Raw genomic sequence first — 17083 nt, 5'->3', positions numbered from 1 at the left:
GCTTGCACGCTCGTGACAATGTCATGCTTTTCCGTGCGTGCAGCCGGCGTTCATTGATTTATAAGACGTTATTACGTCAATATATATATATTTTTAGTGAAATATTGTTTTTATAATTCAGTGACACAATATAAATATATATATATTTTTAAGTGCACGTTAATTATTCGGTGTTTGCGGGCCCTTTGCTGGCTCACAAGCCTCGCTGAACACAAGGACGCACACAGCGTGTCGTTGGAGCGAGACTGTGTTAAGTGATACAGGGGTGCAACAACTGAATTTCCAAAAGGGGGTAGGGGGGGCAATATACCTTTTTATAAAGAATCATCGATCCCGCCCCCCCTATTGAAGCGGGAGTGGGAAAATTTGTATTTCAAGGTGGAAAATGGTGCTATTTAAGCAGTTTTACTATCTAAAAATTGATTTCACAGCACTTTCTTTGCCCCACTTCAAGGTTTCAGAAAAGGGGGGGGGGGGGAGCAAAATACCCTTGCCCCCCCCCCCCCCCCTGTTGTTGCGCCCTTGAAGTGATCGTGATCTGCTCGCCGGACTGATGATCGGATCTGCGGACGGCAGTAAACCAGGAAGGCGACCGGAAGTTCTCGCTCAGCGGCGGACGGACCGAGCAGACACCCCCCCCCCCCCTCCTGATGGCGTCACGTGGGCTTCTGGGACGCCGATGAGGATTTACAGTCGCGCGGGACACGGCTTCCCCCCCTACCCCCCTCGTGACTGTCCGAGCTCGTCTTCGTCATCCTCACACGCTTATGACGTCATATATATAAATAAGTACTGCTTCTATAAAAAATACACCAGCCGAGAGGCGAGATGGTTCTGAACATTACTTTTACCTCAAGTATCACGACTATCAAAAAATATACTTTAAAAAAAATATATAGCTATATAGGCAAATCCAGAAATATGGCTCCAGTAAAAATGTTCTTTGGAGCCACGGGAATAAATTTTTTTTTCCTTCAGAAATCTGACATCTGTCCCACTTACGATTGCAAAAAAAAAAAAATTGATTCGAAAAAAAAAAGTTAACTTTCATATCAATCAATCACTTAATCACAGTTTTTTTTTTAACTTGATCAACCTTTCATTTATTTACATTTTAAAAATTCCTTTCGCTACGTGCGTGACGCGTGCAGCACAGAAGCGGCGGTGTAGCGGAGCAGTCCGGCCCTGGGGGGGGGGGGGGGGGGGGGGGCTGGCCAACACAACAGTCCCGTCACAGCCGCGGCCACTCCAGCCGTCCGCTGATTGACTTTTATTGGCCCCGCTACCTGTCCGGGGGAGAGCGCGCCAGCACCCCCCCCCTTCTCAAAGGTCACTCTGTCAATCTCCTGAGGGACCTTTGCCGGCTGGCTTCCGGCCGGGACCCCTCGCATTCCAGGAGCGACGAGGCAGCAGTGCTGCCACCTGCCGCCCGTGCGGCTTCTGCTGCTGACTCAGAGTAGGGGGGGGGGGAGGAGGGGCTATACCACCACGTGCTTCGTGAACACACTATCAAACTATACCTCGAGGACAAGTTAGGCATTGACATCTACCACTATCCTCCCTAAAGCAAGTGCCCCCCCCCCCCCCCCTGAAAAACCAATTGTCTGCTACATTAATATTGGCGACATAAATGATTGTTTCTGAGACCAATAAAATATTTTAATATAATTAATGAATTTCTTGTAGAAACATAAAATCTGGTGGTTGGATGTTCTGTGTAGTGTGAGTAGATTAAATACAAATTTAGTAATTTTAAGACTTTTTTTCTCTGGCTACTCTCAAATCCTAGTGTCCTCTCCGAGGTGAACCTCTGGATTCGCCAATGCCCTATAGGCATTAGTGCTCATCTCACTAGTTTTAGCTCTACCTACTAACGATTGTTCGTGCTATGATACAGCACCGTGTAAATATCTTTCAGTGACGCCGTTCCCGTAACTATGGTAGCGACATCTCTAATCACCCACCGAAAAAAAAAAAAAGAATGCAAACACAGAGGCAAAGTGGTTCTACCTCCCCCCTCCCTTCACGAACACACACCATTCAAAATTTAAATTCTGCTTACGTATTACGTAAGCGGATACGTAGATCACAGACCAGAGTATATACAGTGGCACATGCCGACACAAAATCATACGTATTACACCCGTTTCCGCAACTATGTGCGACATAAGTGTTTGGCCGGAGTTAGCAGTGTTCCAGGTAAAAGAATAAGTATGTGTATACAACCAGTGTTCTATAGTTTGTTTGTGTTTTGATTTTATTAAATATGCATTTGTAATTCTCTACTCTATTATTGTCTTGTAGGCTATTTCAAAAATATTTTGATTGAATTAATGCTTCGTAATCATGATGTTGGACACTTTATATGTCCTCATATAATATTCTGAATTACCATGTTCGCAATTAAATTTAAATTTTAACAAAGCATGTTTCTTTGTTATGATTGTGTTGGGCACAAAATTTAAATTCAATCTCATTCACTGCCGTTTTTTTACGTTTCCATGCGCTGTAGGAGCGGCAGACAGATGTGAATGAAACGCAAATATCTTTCCTTTCAGTGATTCATTCCCATTTCTTACGTTTACGCGTCATTGCAGGAGGGCCTAGGGCCGAGTTCATAACTACGTAAGGGTCGCAACGTAGCAACACACAACCACCCAAGTAAATCACAGACATTTATAAAGCACAATTTAATTTTTGCAAGATGTTACCAACCCTAAAAAATAAATTAAAAAATAATTTATTAGTCAATCCTAGCATTTATATTTACTAAACAAATATTTGTTATGGTGTGAGTATATCAACAGTTAGTAATATATATATATATATATAAATTAATCAGTAATTTTTTAAACAATATTTATCAATATCCTGAGTGTTTATTTTTAAGTCAGTAATAAATTTGTTAGTTCATGTTTATTTATATTATAATAAAATTTATAATTAATATATATAATTTAAGTTTCTTCAATACTTGAAAAATAAATGAAAGCAAAAAAAAAATCCACACTATATTATCTTGATATTAAATTGTATAAATGGTTTCAATCAGTATACTATGTACTACTATGAATGTGGTTGAGAATTACATTACGTATAGGTTAGATGCGTGGGAAGCTACCCCACCCCTCTTTGCCATAAACACCTGGCTTCCAGATGCCAGTACGACGTCCCAGCCGTCTCCAGCAGTTAGTTAAGTAACGTTCACACTGAAACAAATTGGTTTACTCTTTGCCGTCACTCCGTTTTACCCAAGTTTTTATTGATTCTAGAAATCAATAATATAGATGTGTCGGAAGTTTCTTGTGGGTTTTATTAAGTAAATTTGTGTCTGGATATCTAGTCACTTACAGATAAAAACAGCATTTGAGTTCATTTTCATCTAGATCCATCACATAGTAGGTCTGAGGATAAATATAGCATATATTCGTATCCTTGAAAATCTTATGAGGCCAATTTTCAGTACAGCCTTTAGAAAATAAAAAAAATTTATATCTTGAGATCCGTACATGGCTGCCTACACGAGTCTTACATTGCATGGGATAAATTTATTTCACAACATTGTATATTTTCATAACTTTTGGCCAAAAACTTCAGCCATTTGTAATTTCCTGAGCTGACATTTTTGTAAATGAAAGTGATTTTAAACTTCTAATACAGCATTCAACAACAGACGATTTCAGCTCGCTGTTGGCAGAAAATGATTAATCCCGTGTTATCTATTTCATTAAGACCTGAAACGGTTGGTTACAAAATGCCATACCTCTGTCGGAGCACGTGCTTGAACGTTAAAGAATCCTTTAAAATACGTTTCATTGCCTGAGTTACGAATTCGGCAGTCTTCTTCTTGACTGGAATGGTGTAAGCACACTTCGGGTACGTATCAGTCTATAGCGGTCAAAATATATCTGAAAACTTTATTCATATGGTAATAAGGTTGCATTTGAACCATGTCTATTAGTAAAAGATCACCCGGGCCACGAGTGATTACCCTTCTCCGAGGAAACACTTGCGTGCACCCTTGTGGAGTTCAAGTGCAATACCTCGTCGACTCATCATTTTTTAAAAAGGTGTACTTATTTTTTATATACCCCACTACAGTCAATTTTTCAATAACAGACAGTATTTTGTTTGTGTGACGTATTTTCGGCTTGTTGCGATGCCAATACATAATTATATCAGATGATCGCACAGTTCATTAACCTAATCCAAAAAGTCATATTCCCTTCTATGATTTAAATCAAGTTTCCGAACTAAGCCGCTGCCTTGAATGTGTACCAATGTTAGGACAAAGGTCTTTATTATGACAAAATTTTTCATAATGAATGTTTTTATAGTGATTGGATGTTGGTTTGTTACTTTTAAAACAAATGCTTGTAGACTCCAGCAAGTGATTTTACCGACATTGCAACTTATAAATACACATTAGATTCTCTCAAAATCAATACATAGTTTGTATAAGCCGCGTGCAGGCTTAATATTTCGTTATCACTGCAAATTAAATATCAGAAGAAAAAACAACCCTAATTTTTAAGAACCAATGATATTATTTTGATGACTTAATTGGAAGCATCTAACCTCTAAAGGTGATAAATCGTTGTGGTTTCTTATCTGTCCCTGAACTAGATGAATTTTAGGATTGAGTTCTACACCAAGAAATGTATGAAGATAACATTGATTTATTCTATTGAAGATGTCATTGAAGAAAGTGTACCAATACTACTATTTTAAAAAAAAGATTTGTAATGTGATGTTAATCAGCATATTACAAAATGTTGTTCTAAAAGTTGTTTTATTTTGATATAAACAGGATTTTATATTTAATAAAGGTCATATAATGCTCCACAGCTAATAATCCATTTGTAAGTGTTGGTTTTTGGGGTTGGTGCAAAGTATCCCCATCTTTATAAGAGAATATAAATTAAACTTCAAGAAAAATGGAGCAAAATAACCCCAAGTGACAGTACCGAAAGAACTGGGAATCAGTTTTAAATTCCCGATTCTTTCACTATATCAAAAGTACTGGGCTTCCTCGGTACTTTCGGGACCGGGATTTCCCAGTTCTGAACCCTAGCTGCTACTGACCATGTGTTAGAATAATGTTCTTAAATGTAATAGAATAAACCGGCCAGCAACACCCAATATCTACCACTGACCACCCATCATTGAATGTACTACAATGAATGAACTGGACCAGAATGAACTGCACAGATGTACCAAAAAGAAACATAGCGAAGCGGGTGTCCTCAGCTAGTATTATACATGTATGTGGTAGCTCTTCACTGTACACAATTCTGTGTACAATGTAGAAATACTTGATCACAACAATATGATACAATAACTAACAATAATTAATGTCCCCAGAATGAGGATAGTAGGTGTTATTTATTTATTTGATTTGTTACATGCCACACCAACAGCACAAGGCTCCAACGGTGGGCACAACATGTAAGACAAGTAAAAAAACAAATACAGTAACAGAACAAAAATAAGAACAAAACAATAAATTATAAGAACAACATATAGTAGGACAAAAACAAAGACAAGGCAACATAACATACACATATCCATATGAGTGCTTAACTTCTAAAAATTACTTAAAATAACAAAAATGTTTCATGAGAGTAATAAATGTATAAGTACAGAACATATAATATTATGTAGATAAATACAGTTAGTATCCTTAGATTAATATATCTGGAATTAAATAATTTAGGTAATAACATTAGAGCATAAAGATAATTAATCTTTGGATGCCGAAAAAATAATTTTTTTAACAAGTTTTTTCTCTCTGGTAGGTTGTAAGTGATTAACATACAAATTAAAATTGTTAACAAGTCTATATATAATATCATTTGTATTTAAAAGTGTGCACAAAAAAGGTGGGTTACGGCTATTAAGAGAAGGAATTTTAATGCCAGTAACATCAAATATATGAGGACATATAAGATTACCATAATAACAATGGAAGACAAAAATGGCATCTAAGATCTTTCTTCTAGTTGATAATAAACCAAGGAGGGAATTTAAATATATGTTATTGATGGTATTTAATTTTTTGTTAATATAGTCAGATACTTTAGATTGAATCCTGTCAAGCTTTTCAATATCAGTGTTATTGATGCTATTCCATATAATAGAACCATATTCAAGTTTCGATCTTATTAGAGCTGTATAGAGGGAGAGAATAGAGTCAATATTGGAGGTGTTAAAGGTGATAAATTTAATTAGACCAAGTATTTTGTTAGATACCGAGATAATGTTTTCAATGTGAAGATGAAAAAATAGTTTTTGATCCAGTAAAATTCCTAGGTCTTTGACATGTTGAGATTTTTTAATAGGTGAGTTATCAAGTTTGTATTCATATTGCAACAGGTAGGTTTTTCTTATTATATAATAAAACTTACCTAATTTGTGTGTGAAATTTTTCAAGGTTGCCAACTTAGTAAACCTACAGCTATTTGGATCAGTACTGGACACACAACTTTCAGTGAAGTTACTGAATTGTATTAATGAAAAGAAACAAGTAGGGAGGTAAAACAAACACATAGTATCTTGCAGAACTCAACGGTACTGAATTAAATTTGATAATGGGTGTGTATTGTGATACTTTTCACCAAAAACCATCAACACTAGCAAAGTAACACACACGATACCAGTACATGTAAGTACACAAGATTCTTAAATAACACAAATTTTTAAATAAAATTATCATGGCTTAAAATTTCCTTTCATATTTATATATATTTTATATTTATAAACTTTTATAAGATAACTTTGTAAGTTGTTGAGTGCTTGACCGTTTCGTCTATTCTCTGGATGGATCTTTCACAAACACCAGTAAAGATATATTATGGCTCTTTGCAGTTGCTTTTGATAATGTTACAAGCAAACATTTTTTTTTGCATTCTCACCACAGCAATGTAAACTATTTATTATTTTTCCTTCTGTACTGTGAATCACTTTATACTGCTGCATGATCAGTGGCGTAGCCAGGATTTGTGTATGAGGGGTGTTAAGAAGCATGCCCCCCCCCCTCCGGATTAAAGCGGGGGGTCCGGGGGTCCTCCCCTGGGAAAATGTGGTTGTTAAGGTGTGAAATAGTGGTATTTCAGCAGTTTCCGGTACTTAAATTTAAATATTGTAATGGTAAAATTTTTATTAATTTTTAATATGAAATTTGTTTGAGTGATGAATAAGAAATTTAATTAAAAATTTGGGGCTAAGGGGAAGGGGGGGGGGGGTTGAACCCCTAAAACCACCCCCTGGCTACACCCCTGTGCATGATAGCATCAATCTCCCTTGTCAATCAGTCGCTCGAGTGCGCGTGTACGATGTCATTGCGACGACGTAGAGCTGTGGTAGCACGGCAGGCCTCGTCACTCGCCACGACCTCTGGCACAGACAGTGGTTGTCTAAGTGGAACCGGTCAGGAGCGGGGCGGCTTGCGGGCCACCAGGGCCAGGCAGCGGGGCGACACCCCGTCGTCCAGGGCTCGGAGCAGGCGGGCCTCCGCCCCAGGGGTCACCTCCCGCAGGTACGCCAGCCGGTCCAGGGCGACGAGATGCTCCGCGGGCGCCTGCATCACCACCTGCAGGGCCGTGAGCAGCTCCAGGGCCCGGGCGCTCCCCTCGTGGGCCCGCCACAGCCGCCCGAGTCCCGCGCGGAGCTCCGCCTCGTCGTCCCCGCCGGGCCCCACGTGGTCGTAGCGCTCCAGGGCGTCGCTCACGAAGCCCTCGAAGCCGGGCGTCCCCAGCTTCCCCCTCCGGACACAGCGGCGCTTCTTCTTCACCAGCTCCAGGCTCGCTGCACGGAACAACAGCTTTCAGCCGTGCGCCCGGCAATCCATGATTCACGGTCGTGACCGTAGAAATCTGAACGTACATGCTATGGATAGGGACAAGATGACACGGTGAATTGTGATAAAACCGAAATGTCAAAACACTGCATAACACCGAAATGAAAAGTTATACAATGGAATGAAGTAGCATTTTAACCAAATCTTAACAAAGAAATCTTTTTGATTTTTGAAATTCAAGGAACGCCATTACTTCCAGAGCAAAAAAATTGTACTAAGTGCATGGATGATTAAATTAAATTTAGTTTTGTTTTATTGTGCATCTCTTGTTGAATCACTTTTACACCACAAATTCTCGCTGGTTAATTTTTATTGGTTTGAATGTACCCACTTTAGACAAATTTATTATAATTATTTGAAAAATACACCACTATTCTGGTGGCGTAAGTATTACAAAACAGCTTTTATAAAATAAAAACAATAACACTGAAAGACTCTGTTTTAAAAATGAAATTGGACTAAAAATAAAACCATAAGATCTTGTCTCTAGCTATAGAATTAAGTTGTGTGCAATGATAGCTGTTGTGCTACACACACTTAATGCCTAGGCACAAAGAATCCTCGGCGCCATGATCGCTAGCGTGTCGTGCTCATGTTAAAAGGGGTGTTGGTTCCATGCCAACATCGTGGATGGACCCATGTTTATGGGTGCCGAGTTGATATAAAAAACCAACAAACCTAAGACAGAGTAACATTACATTTTTTAAAAAATAAAAATCGACATAAAATGTGCGACCCAGAAGGAGGTAAATATGGTACTTAACAGTCTAGACTGCCAGATATTTGAAAGACAGCATTTTTTCTACTGCATGTATCAAAATTATTTTGATTTGATTACTTTTACAGTTATTTATAATGGACATGATCGGACTGTACACAGGTTTATTGAGAGTAGAAATTTGCAAATAAATCTATGCGTTTCCCCCCACCCCCCTTTAACAATAGATATAAATAATAAGTAAAGTGTTGCTGCTGAGAATACTACTAATGAGTATACAGTTCACCATCACCAATGTCTCACTGCGAGTCAAATGTTCAGTTTATCGTGGTTTCAGCTAAGAAACGCACAGGGCGAAGGTGTAGAGACACGACCTCTCGGGAGTGTGCGTGCTCAGGGCGTGTGCCGTCACCTTGCCGGGCGTGCAGCTCCAGCACGGCCCGGGAGAGCACGTGGAAGGCGTGAGCGCCGTGCTCCTGCTCGGAGGTGCCGCGCCAGCGCGCGGCCGTCTCCTGGGACGCCAGCCGCAGCAGCAGGGCCGGCCGTGCTATCTCCGCCCCCCGCGCGGCCGCCCTCAGCCGCGCGCTCAGCGGGAAGCGTGCGCTCCCGCCCGGCGACGCCTTGTGGTGGCAGCACGGCACCAGCACCAGGCCGCGCAGCTCCGGCACGAACGCGAACAGGTCCAGCATGCTGGGCGTCAGGTCCCCGCACGCGTGGAGAGCCACCGCGCACACGGCGGGACTTTCCTCCTCCTCCTCACGGCACGAACATTCACCTGTGTTACTTGGTTGCATGCCATACCACATGGGCACTCAGTCAGAACTAGCTATTGCTAAAACACACACTAAATAAGTAACAAATCCAGTAACACAATAAAATACAAAACAATAGAGAGAGAATACAAATATTTAAAAAAAAAAAAAAAAATTAAAGATGTGTGCCAAAAAAAAAAAAAAGGATGACTCAACAAAGACAGCAAACCAGATCAAAGTAACAGCTTGACATCACAATTGACATGACAGAGACAAGAAGCACATAGTTCCTGTTTAAATGAATAATTTTGAGAGGCTATGCTATGCAAGATCCTTATCTGTGCCCTTCCTAGCACATGTCTGTATAGGTAACAATTAACAATACATACCACAAAACTTGTGTAATGATTGGATGAACCAAACAAGGTTCGAACAACTGAACGAAACTAGTTTTTGTAACCTCGTTACAATCCATACCTCCCAGCTCGCTACAGTCTTAACTGCACAATTAATAAACAATCGTAAAAAAGATGAAGAACTGTAAGTCGTAGGTCGAAACAGTTCATGAAATATTAATATGGTTAAAGTTATTTATGATTTATGAATTTAGTGAAATGCTTCGATTCGAATCAAAGAGTTCACAACAAGATCTTGTAGATGTATTCCACTTTACTGAAAATTGTTGCACTGCCCACAACCATGCAGATTGACACAGCTTATGGCAACTCATATTTTGGAATCCACATTAACTGATATGTTTGACGTTGCTGATATAAATTCCAGCAGTCCCTTGAACACATGGGACAATAGCCGAGAGGCCCAGAATGGTCACCAAAATTTATTAAGGCCCCACTTGGACTTCCGTTGCCGCCTGAAGTTGAATTTCCTGGACCACAGGTGTGAAGTGTTTTACATTCACATCAAAGTACAATTAGTAGCGAGCCATTGATGAATACGACAGACACTGCCAACCTCCGTACGATGACCAGCCAGAGAAAGCACTGCACAAAACACTTAAAAAATTCCTTTATAAAAAAAAATGAAGACGCTGCCTGGCTTGTAGTCTTTCTCACGGATCTGGGCTGTCATCTCTATCCCTCTCAAACACAGGATGAGATATCATCTATCATTTCAGTACACCTGCCCTTTTTTTTTTTCACTAAAAAAAATTAATCTGTCTTATGTTCTTGAAGCAAAGCTATAGCTTAAAAATGGTTTAAGTTACTGTATCAACACTATATATTCAATAAACTTATCAAAGAAAAATCCCCTCTGTGCATCCTAAAAATCAGTCACTATTCTCCGTTCACTCTTACCTGAGTTTTGGAATAAACAAAGCCTCTTGTAAACAAACATTTTCATTGGCTGCCGGCCGCCGCGCACATTATTCGTGCGCAAGAAATAGTTCCTTGGTTACGTATCATTTGTAAGTATTTTTACACTGCCTTTTTTATAACAATTGTTGATATATAGCATTATAGCATTTCATAATTAATTTCCAATACAGTTTAATGTGTCAGCAAGTATTTACTTACAATTATGTTAGCAGACGCCGTGTGTACGCTGGCATAGACAAAAGGTACTGTACGGTGTACAGTTGATGCCCGGCGCAACAGTTGTATTTCGGATTCGCGCGCGCACGTTTTGTTATGGCTGACGTCGGACCGAGTTTTGTAAAACACAGAACGGGAAAGCCTTTGAAAAGTGCACAGAAAACGCACAGAAAACTATTGTGTTGAATGTTTTTAAAACATTTTCAGACAAATATCAGAATTGTCGTGTGAACGATATCGCGAGTTTAACTGCAGAATTTAGGCGTGTTTCGAAGAGCAGTGTGCTTCGTGCAAGGAAATAATTACAGGACACCGGGACATTAACATCTTCTGGGAAGAAAAGAAAACTTGAGTATCCTGTTATAAAAACTTATGATGATTTTGTGAAGACGGTTATCAGGCGTAAAGTGCATAGTTTTTTCTTCGCAAATGAACCACCTACGCTGAACTAAGTGCTATGGTGGTTCCTGTTATATTACATCTCCGTTATTTTATTAGCACCGACTGTACTGAAGTGTGTGTGTTGCAACTAGTGCTTGGCGCACCAGATGAATTCAACCTATCACTTGCTGACGCGTCGCAGCGATACAGCGGTGTTTGTTTATTTCAGAATTCAGCTAAGAGTGAACGGAGAATATACTTATTTAATGTAAAAATGTAGGTACCTAGATAGCTTTCTGAAAAAGAAAAAAAAGAAAAAAAATCCACAAATTGAAAATACACTAATTACTTCATCATCAGCTGGTTAACTGCATTTCTGAAAAACATTTAGTCCAAAAAAAAAAATTACTCTGTAAAAATTGCGGATAGCACAGATTATGCAATCTTTAAAACGTGAACATGAGTGTCACTATTACATCGGTTTCCTATGACAAAAAAAATTATATATATATGGCTGCAATTTTCCGGAACGAGCATCTACTCCCGAAATAACAGAGGATCCCGCTTGTTTCTTGTGATATTCCGTCATATCCTTGTTTCAGAGGACGTGCCACACCTGTGTGTCCAGAAGGCTACACTCAGTCACTCACCTCCTGGTCCGCGCGACAGCAGTCCGTGTGGCGCGCGAGCAGCGCGGCACGCACGCTCCGCCTGACCAGCGGCTCGCAGCCGGGCGCCACCGCGGCGCTCACGTACGCCACGCCGGCCGCGCAACAGCCCAGGGCGCGACGCCGTGCGGTGGCCACCTTGCAGGGGTCTGCCTCCACCCCGAGCACTCGCAGCCCGTAGCGGTGGTGCAGCAGCCGGCCCAGGTAGCCCTGGCGACAGCCGTGCCCGAGCCGTGTGCGCAGGGGAGGATTCCCCCTCGTCTCCTTACACTCCAACCGGAAGCACAGGCCTTGGGCTACAGTCTCCCCTTGCACGCTGGCCGGGGAACAACCCACTTTCCCCACTAGCAGGTCCTGGGTCCGACCACAGTCTCCCGTCACAGGTTCTAGACATGCTAATCCATCAACAGAAATTGTGAAGTAAGTTAAGTCCACATTAAATCGGTTCATTGACACCCTACTGTAGCTATATTGAGAGATTGGACACAGGCTGGCTCCAACAAGATGATATTAATTACTGTACAATTGTGTCTCGGTTAAATAAATAATTTTAAAAGTTCTGTGGAAGGGTTGCTAACCAACAACGAGTATCTCCATTGTGTCAGCACAGAAAAATTGTATAGATTGTCCGTTACACAAATGAGGACGATTAAAAAGTAAAAAAATTTAGAATTAGTATGAACACAGGGCAGATGAAATTTGTGCACATTTAGATATGAAAAAAAAAGTCTGAAGTCGGTCATGGAATGTTCGGAATAGCTGGAAGGACTAAGTGAATTACGTTGTAGTCTAAATCAACATTGAGTATGTTAAGAGGAGATGTGATGAGAACAGGGCAACTTGACAGAATGAACGGATGAGGGCGACAGGAGTAATCCGAGAGAACCTACTACCCTTGGCACGTGCCAGCGAGTGAGCCGTGCGCGGGAGACGACACTCACTGAGCCGTGCGCGGGAGACGACACTCACCAGCCCAGAGCCGACGTCCAGCACACAGGTGGCACCGAGGGCACGGCACTCGCGCTGCACCAGCGCGGCCAGGCGGCACACCTCGTGCTGCTTCTTGGGCGACAGGCCCGTGCGCAGCTCGCGCGGCAGCTGTGCGGGATCCACGCCGGGGGGCCCGTGCTCTGGGGCCAGCAGCAGTGCCCGCGAGCGCCGGCAGAACGCCGCCAGCGACGCCGGCCAGCCGTCCTGCCCCCCCGACAACAGCACTCGCACACACACAGGGAAGATAGTGTCGCAACCTTGCAACTCAATCCTCTAACTAACGCTCTCGTCTTCTTTGGAAATCAGTACACCGTGCTTCATTCATAAGCAACCTAACAACCTGAAAGTCGTTAACGTTCCAAAAGTGCATGCTGGCAACCTTGATTTTTTTTCTGGTCATTTGTTGCTGAGAATATTCACCATAAATGTTCAAGTTTATAATTTTTTTTACAGTACCGAACAACCAAAACACTATGTCATGATTTATCTTTTGTTTCAAAAATTAAAAACTGCATAGCCGAAAAGTATGTGTGTTGAAAACCATAATCTTAGTTTAAATTGTAAAAAAAAAAAATACACACTGGCACACGCCTATACATGTGCACATGGCAGGTCATACTTATTCCATTGCTACCAAAATAATTCAACATTGTCAAAAAATTTCCTAAAGTATAATATTTTGCCATTACGTATACTGAATACACCACTCCATTAATACACCATATCATAAATTCTGAACTAATTATGTTTGTAAAATATCTTATTTTATTTAAGCTATTATATTTAAGAAATTTCTATGTTTTCTTTACATTTAACCTAACATTTGGTGTTGACATTTCTCAACCGCACAGATTTTTGAATGGTCACATTCCATCTGTACACTTGTGCCCCTGGTTGCACTCATGTAACACCGATGTTCTCCATTAGCCCAGCTTATAAAGGATTTGTAGGCCAGCCTTACGCCAAGTGGCTGAATCAGCACTTACATCTACGTTCAAACACAACATAACCTCGAAGACGTTTAATTTATTTCATTTATTGTATTTATTAAATATAAAGAAACACTGTAAAGATTTTTTTACAATCAATCTAGTTTAAGTATAACACCAAAAAATTAAGCATAAATACTAAAAACTATTTAGCTATTTTTTTGTAGTTAAATCATGGTTAGACTAATTATTCATTCTGTTCCACACCACCTAAAAGTAATTGAAGGAAAAACAAACACCATGTTTTGCAATCCATACTAATATTATAATGTAATAGTGAGTTTGTCTGTTTGTACTTTCTTGTAGCAACAGATTGACATATTTTGCAATATTTTGCATATATATAGTTTATGGACTTAATATGATTACGATTATTATGTGCATTTTGTTTGCTATGTTAGGTGAGAAGTGTCCCATGTGTTTCATTTGTGATGTTTGGTGAAATATTTGTTTTCTTTGGCTAGGTAGATTATAAAATTGATTATGCACTGTAAAACATAGCTAATTTTCCTATGGTTGGTTAGTTTTGCAAACTAACTGATAAAAACAAAGTGAAAGATTTGGTGAGGGTAGGTAGACTGATTAAAAAACTGTTTATACATTTACATCGTGATTTAAGTAGTGGGGATATTGGTGAAGTAGTCAACAAGCAATGCAAAGTAATTACTGCCTGTACATTCTTATGGTACAAGCGCGGGAATAGGATATTTTGGCCGGAAAAGATTCACATGCTTTTTTAGCACAACATATTTGATACTACATCAGAGTAATGGAATATATTTTTGTATTGTGTTCTATACTAGATTTCGAACGGCTGAAGTATATGTTACGATATTGGCGGATACTATACCTGGTGGGATTGTAGAAAAAAATACTATACTGTAGATATAATATTAATGATATTGTGTTTAGTAACAGAATAGGTGGAGATGTAATGTACTTTACGATACCTGGGACATTAAAATTAATTTGAAAATGAATAATTAAATTATAAAAAGTGGTATTGGAAATTTCTATTCTATCTATTCTAGTAGGTAATGAACACAATACAGAAGGTATATTTCCCACGATATTGTACTGCATACTATATTTCTACCCTTTAAGTATATTTTACATTAACCATTTTTGAAATTTAATTATTATTTTCAAATTGATTTATATGTCCTGGGTATCATAAAACACACAATAGCCATACACACACACACACATCGTTAAAATATTGCAAGTAGACGATTCTAATCTCTGAGTTGCAGTGAGTTTTGAGGTTAAAAAAAAAAAAGTTAATTTGTTTATATTTGTTAACGCACTTTCGTGAAATTACGAACCAAGAAAAGCTACACCCGAAACACCATCTCAGGAATTGTGAATTCATGATTTCTGAAGAGCTTAACTCCAAAATTACCTTGCATGATAACAACAGGATCACCAGCTACAAACAATACTTGCCTTTTCAAACCCAAATGGAAGTTGATTCAGTTCATCATTAGTGAGCTGCATTAGCGCCGACAACCAGTCTTCAGGTATTCGTGACAGAACATCTTCCACGAGAACGTTTGTGACCGCAAAATTGTAAATCCATTGATAGTCTCTTAAGTAGCATAAAGATTCCTTGAAGTAAGATTCGTAGTTGCAATTAGCTGGCAACATTTTACACAGCGATAAGTGATATACGGTATATATTTACGTTCCATAGCGTACAAATAATTTAGGCCTACAATTCGCTCGTAGTCGTTTCATGTTCACAAAAACACATTACTTTGTTTACAATAACATTCGATTTCCCTCCATCAGAGATCTTGTAGTTTTGTAATAACACACTATTTTTAGCTTCCTTTTCAAAAGGTGTGTTCCAAATATCTAAGCAACTTACGTGCCCAATATCCATAGAGTAATTAATAGAGCTACAATAAGTTAGAGGTGGGTCGAAAAGTATCAACCTGATACTTTGACACTGATACGCGCCTGTATCAGGAACGGCAAATGAGTACACTTGAAAAGTATCAGAGACTTTAGTATCAGTTCAGAATTCACCTGGAACAACACCACGGCCAATGAGCGCAGTACCCGATCGCAGATGACGGTCACTTGGGCGGAGCTTGTGAAAGGGGAGGGAGCAGGAACGACGAATAAGGGATAAAGAAGGGAAAGAATGTAGGGGAGGAAGCGCAGGGGAAGGCGTTGAAGCCTTGAAGGAGTGGCGCAAAGCGATATTGTTACAAGCAGGGCTGCCACTCATGGGTTTTTCCACCCAGATCTGGGTTTTTCCAATGGTGTTTGGGTTTCTGGGTTTTTAAATAATGAATTCCAACAATTCTATGTTTTTTATAATTTTAATTATTTTTATACCTAAAACAATAATAAAGGTAGTAGCTACTGTATCTGTTGCAATATCTGTTTGTAAATGCAAACAAGTCTATGTGTTTCACACACAAAAATACATATAAACACAAAACTAGTTTTCAAGAAGCTAAGTCGAATATTAAATTAGACACATTCTTCAAAGAGGCTTGCAGAACACAAAACCAATGCAACAATTAACCTTCAAACCAATCTTGTAGAATCAGACTCTGAATAAAGACTAACGTACATGATGCAGTTTTATAAAAACAATTACCGGTTTAAAGAATGCAGTGATGGTGTTTGTTTTGTCATGTATATATTTGTAGGCCTATGTTTTTTTATGATATGTGCTGGTCCAAGAATTACTTATACAGCCATTTTGCTGCAGTGTAATTTTCTTGTATTGGTTGTATTTAACCGTTTTCAGTCTTGTAAGGTAATTAATTGTTTTATATTAAAACCAGTTATGTTTATATTTTTGAATTAGTACGCAAACATTTTCAACGATAGCATTTTAGACGCATCTGGGTTTTTTACCCATGTGTCTGGGTTTTTTTGTAGGTTATCTAGGTTTTTCATGAATATCAGAGTGGCAGCCCTGGTTACAAGTCGTTTTGTTTATTGTCCTACTTCAAAGTACGCTCAGTGCGCAGTGCGTGCACCGTCTCGTTCAATAATAAAACTAATGAAATTTTAATATTAAAAAGTACATTAATACAAGATATAATATTTATATTTGTGCACCTAACAGCTATGAAAATGCAAATAAATTCTCAGCTGACACTAATAACAGATGTAATCAACATATGGACTTTCTTTTTTCGAAAACAATTA

At 39.4% G+C, this 17083-nt stretch overlaps 1 protein-coding gene across 2 annotated transcripts; it reads right to left on the bottom strand.

Moving 5' to 3' along the window:
* Positions 1-5351: 5351 nt before the first annotated feature.
* Positions 5352-17083, bottom strand: LOC134534344 (methyltransferase-like protein 25B). 2 transcript variants are annotated; one of them, XM_063372755.1, is made up of 5 exons: positions 15356-17083; positions 12900-13124; positions 11913-12140; positions 8989-9328; positions 5352-7806 (listed from the first exon to the last, which is right to left on the bottom strand). In XM_063372755.1, the coding sequence occupies exons 1-5, from the start codon at positions 15554-15556 to the stop codon at positions 7430-7432; spliced, it is 1371 nt and encodes a 456-aa protein (XP_063228825.1). In that variant the 5' UTR covers positions 15557-17083; the 3' UTR covers positions 5352-7429. The 2 variants fall into 2 exon arrangements, with proteins under 2 accessions (XP_063228825.1, XP_063228824.1); XM_063372754.1 differs by having other exon boundaries at positions 8989-9331; positions 15356-16773.

This window comes from Bacillus rossius, chromosome 7 (assembly GCF_032445375.1).
Source record: "Bacillus rossius redtenbacheri isolate Brsri chromosome 7, Brsri_v3, whole genome shotgun sequence".
Lineage (NCBI taxonomy): Eukaryota > Metazoa > Arthropoda > Insecta > Phasmatodea > Bacillidae > Bacillus > Bacillus rossius.
The sequence above is the reverse complement of the archived record's forward strand: the minus strand, read 5'-3'. Positions and strand labels throughout refer to the sequence as shown.

Bases quoted from the DNA above. Each gene is read 5' to 3' on its own strand.
- LOC134534344 (XM_063372754.1), bottom strand. From the start codon at position 15,556: ATGTTGCCAGCTAATTGCAACTACGAATCTTACTTCAAGGAATCTTTA. The intron at 9,332-11,912 runs GTGAGTGACTGA...TCGTGCCGTGAG, and splicing joins GCTGTCGCGCGGACCAGGAG to GAGGAGGAGGAAAGTCCCGC. The intron at 7,807-8,988 runs GTGACGGCACAC...TGTTCCGTGCAG, and splicing joins GGAGCTGCACGCCCGGCAAG to CGAGCCTGGAGCTGGTGAAG.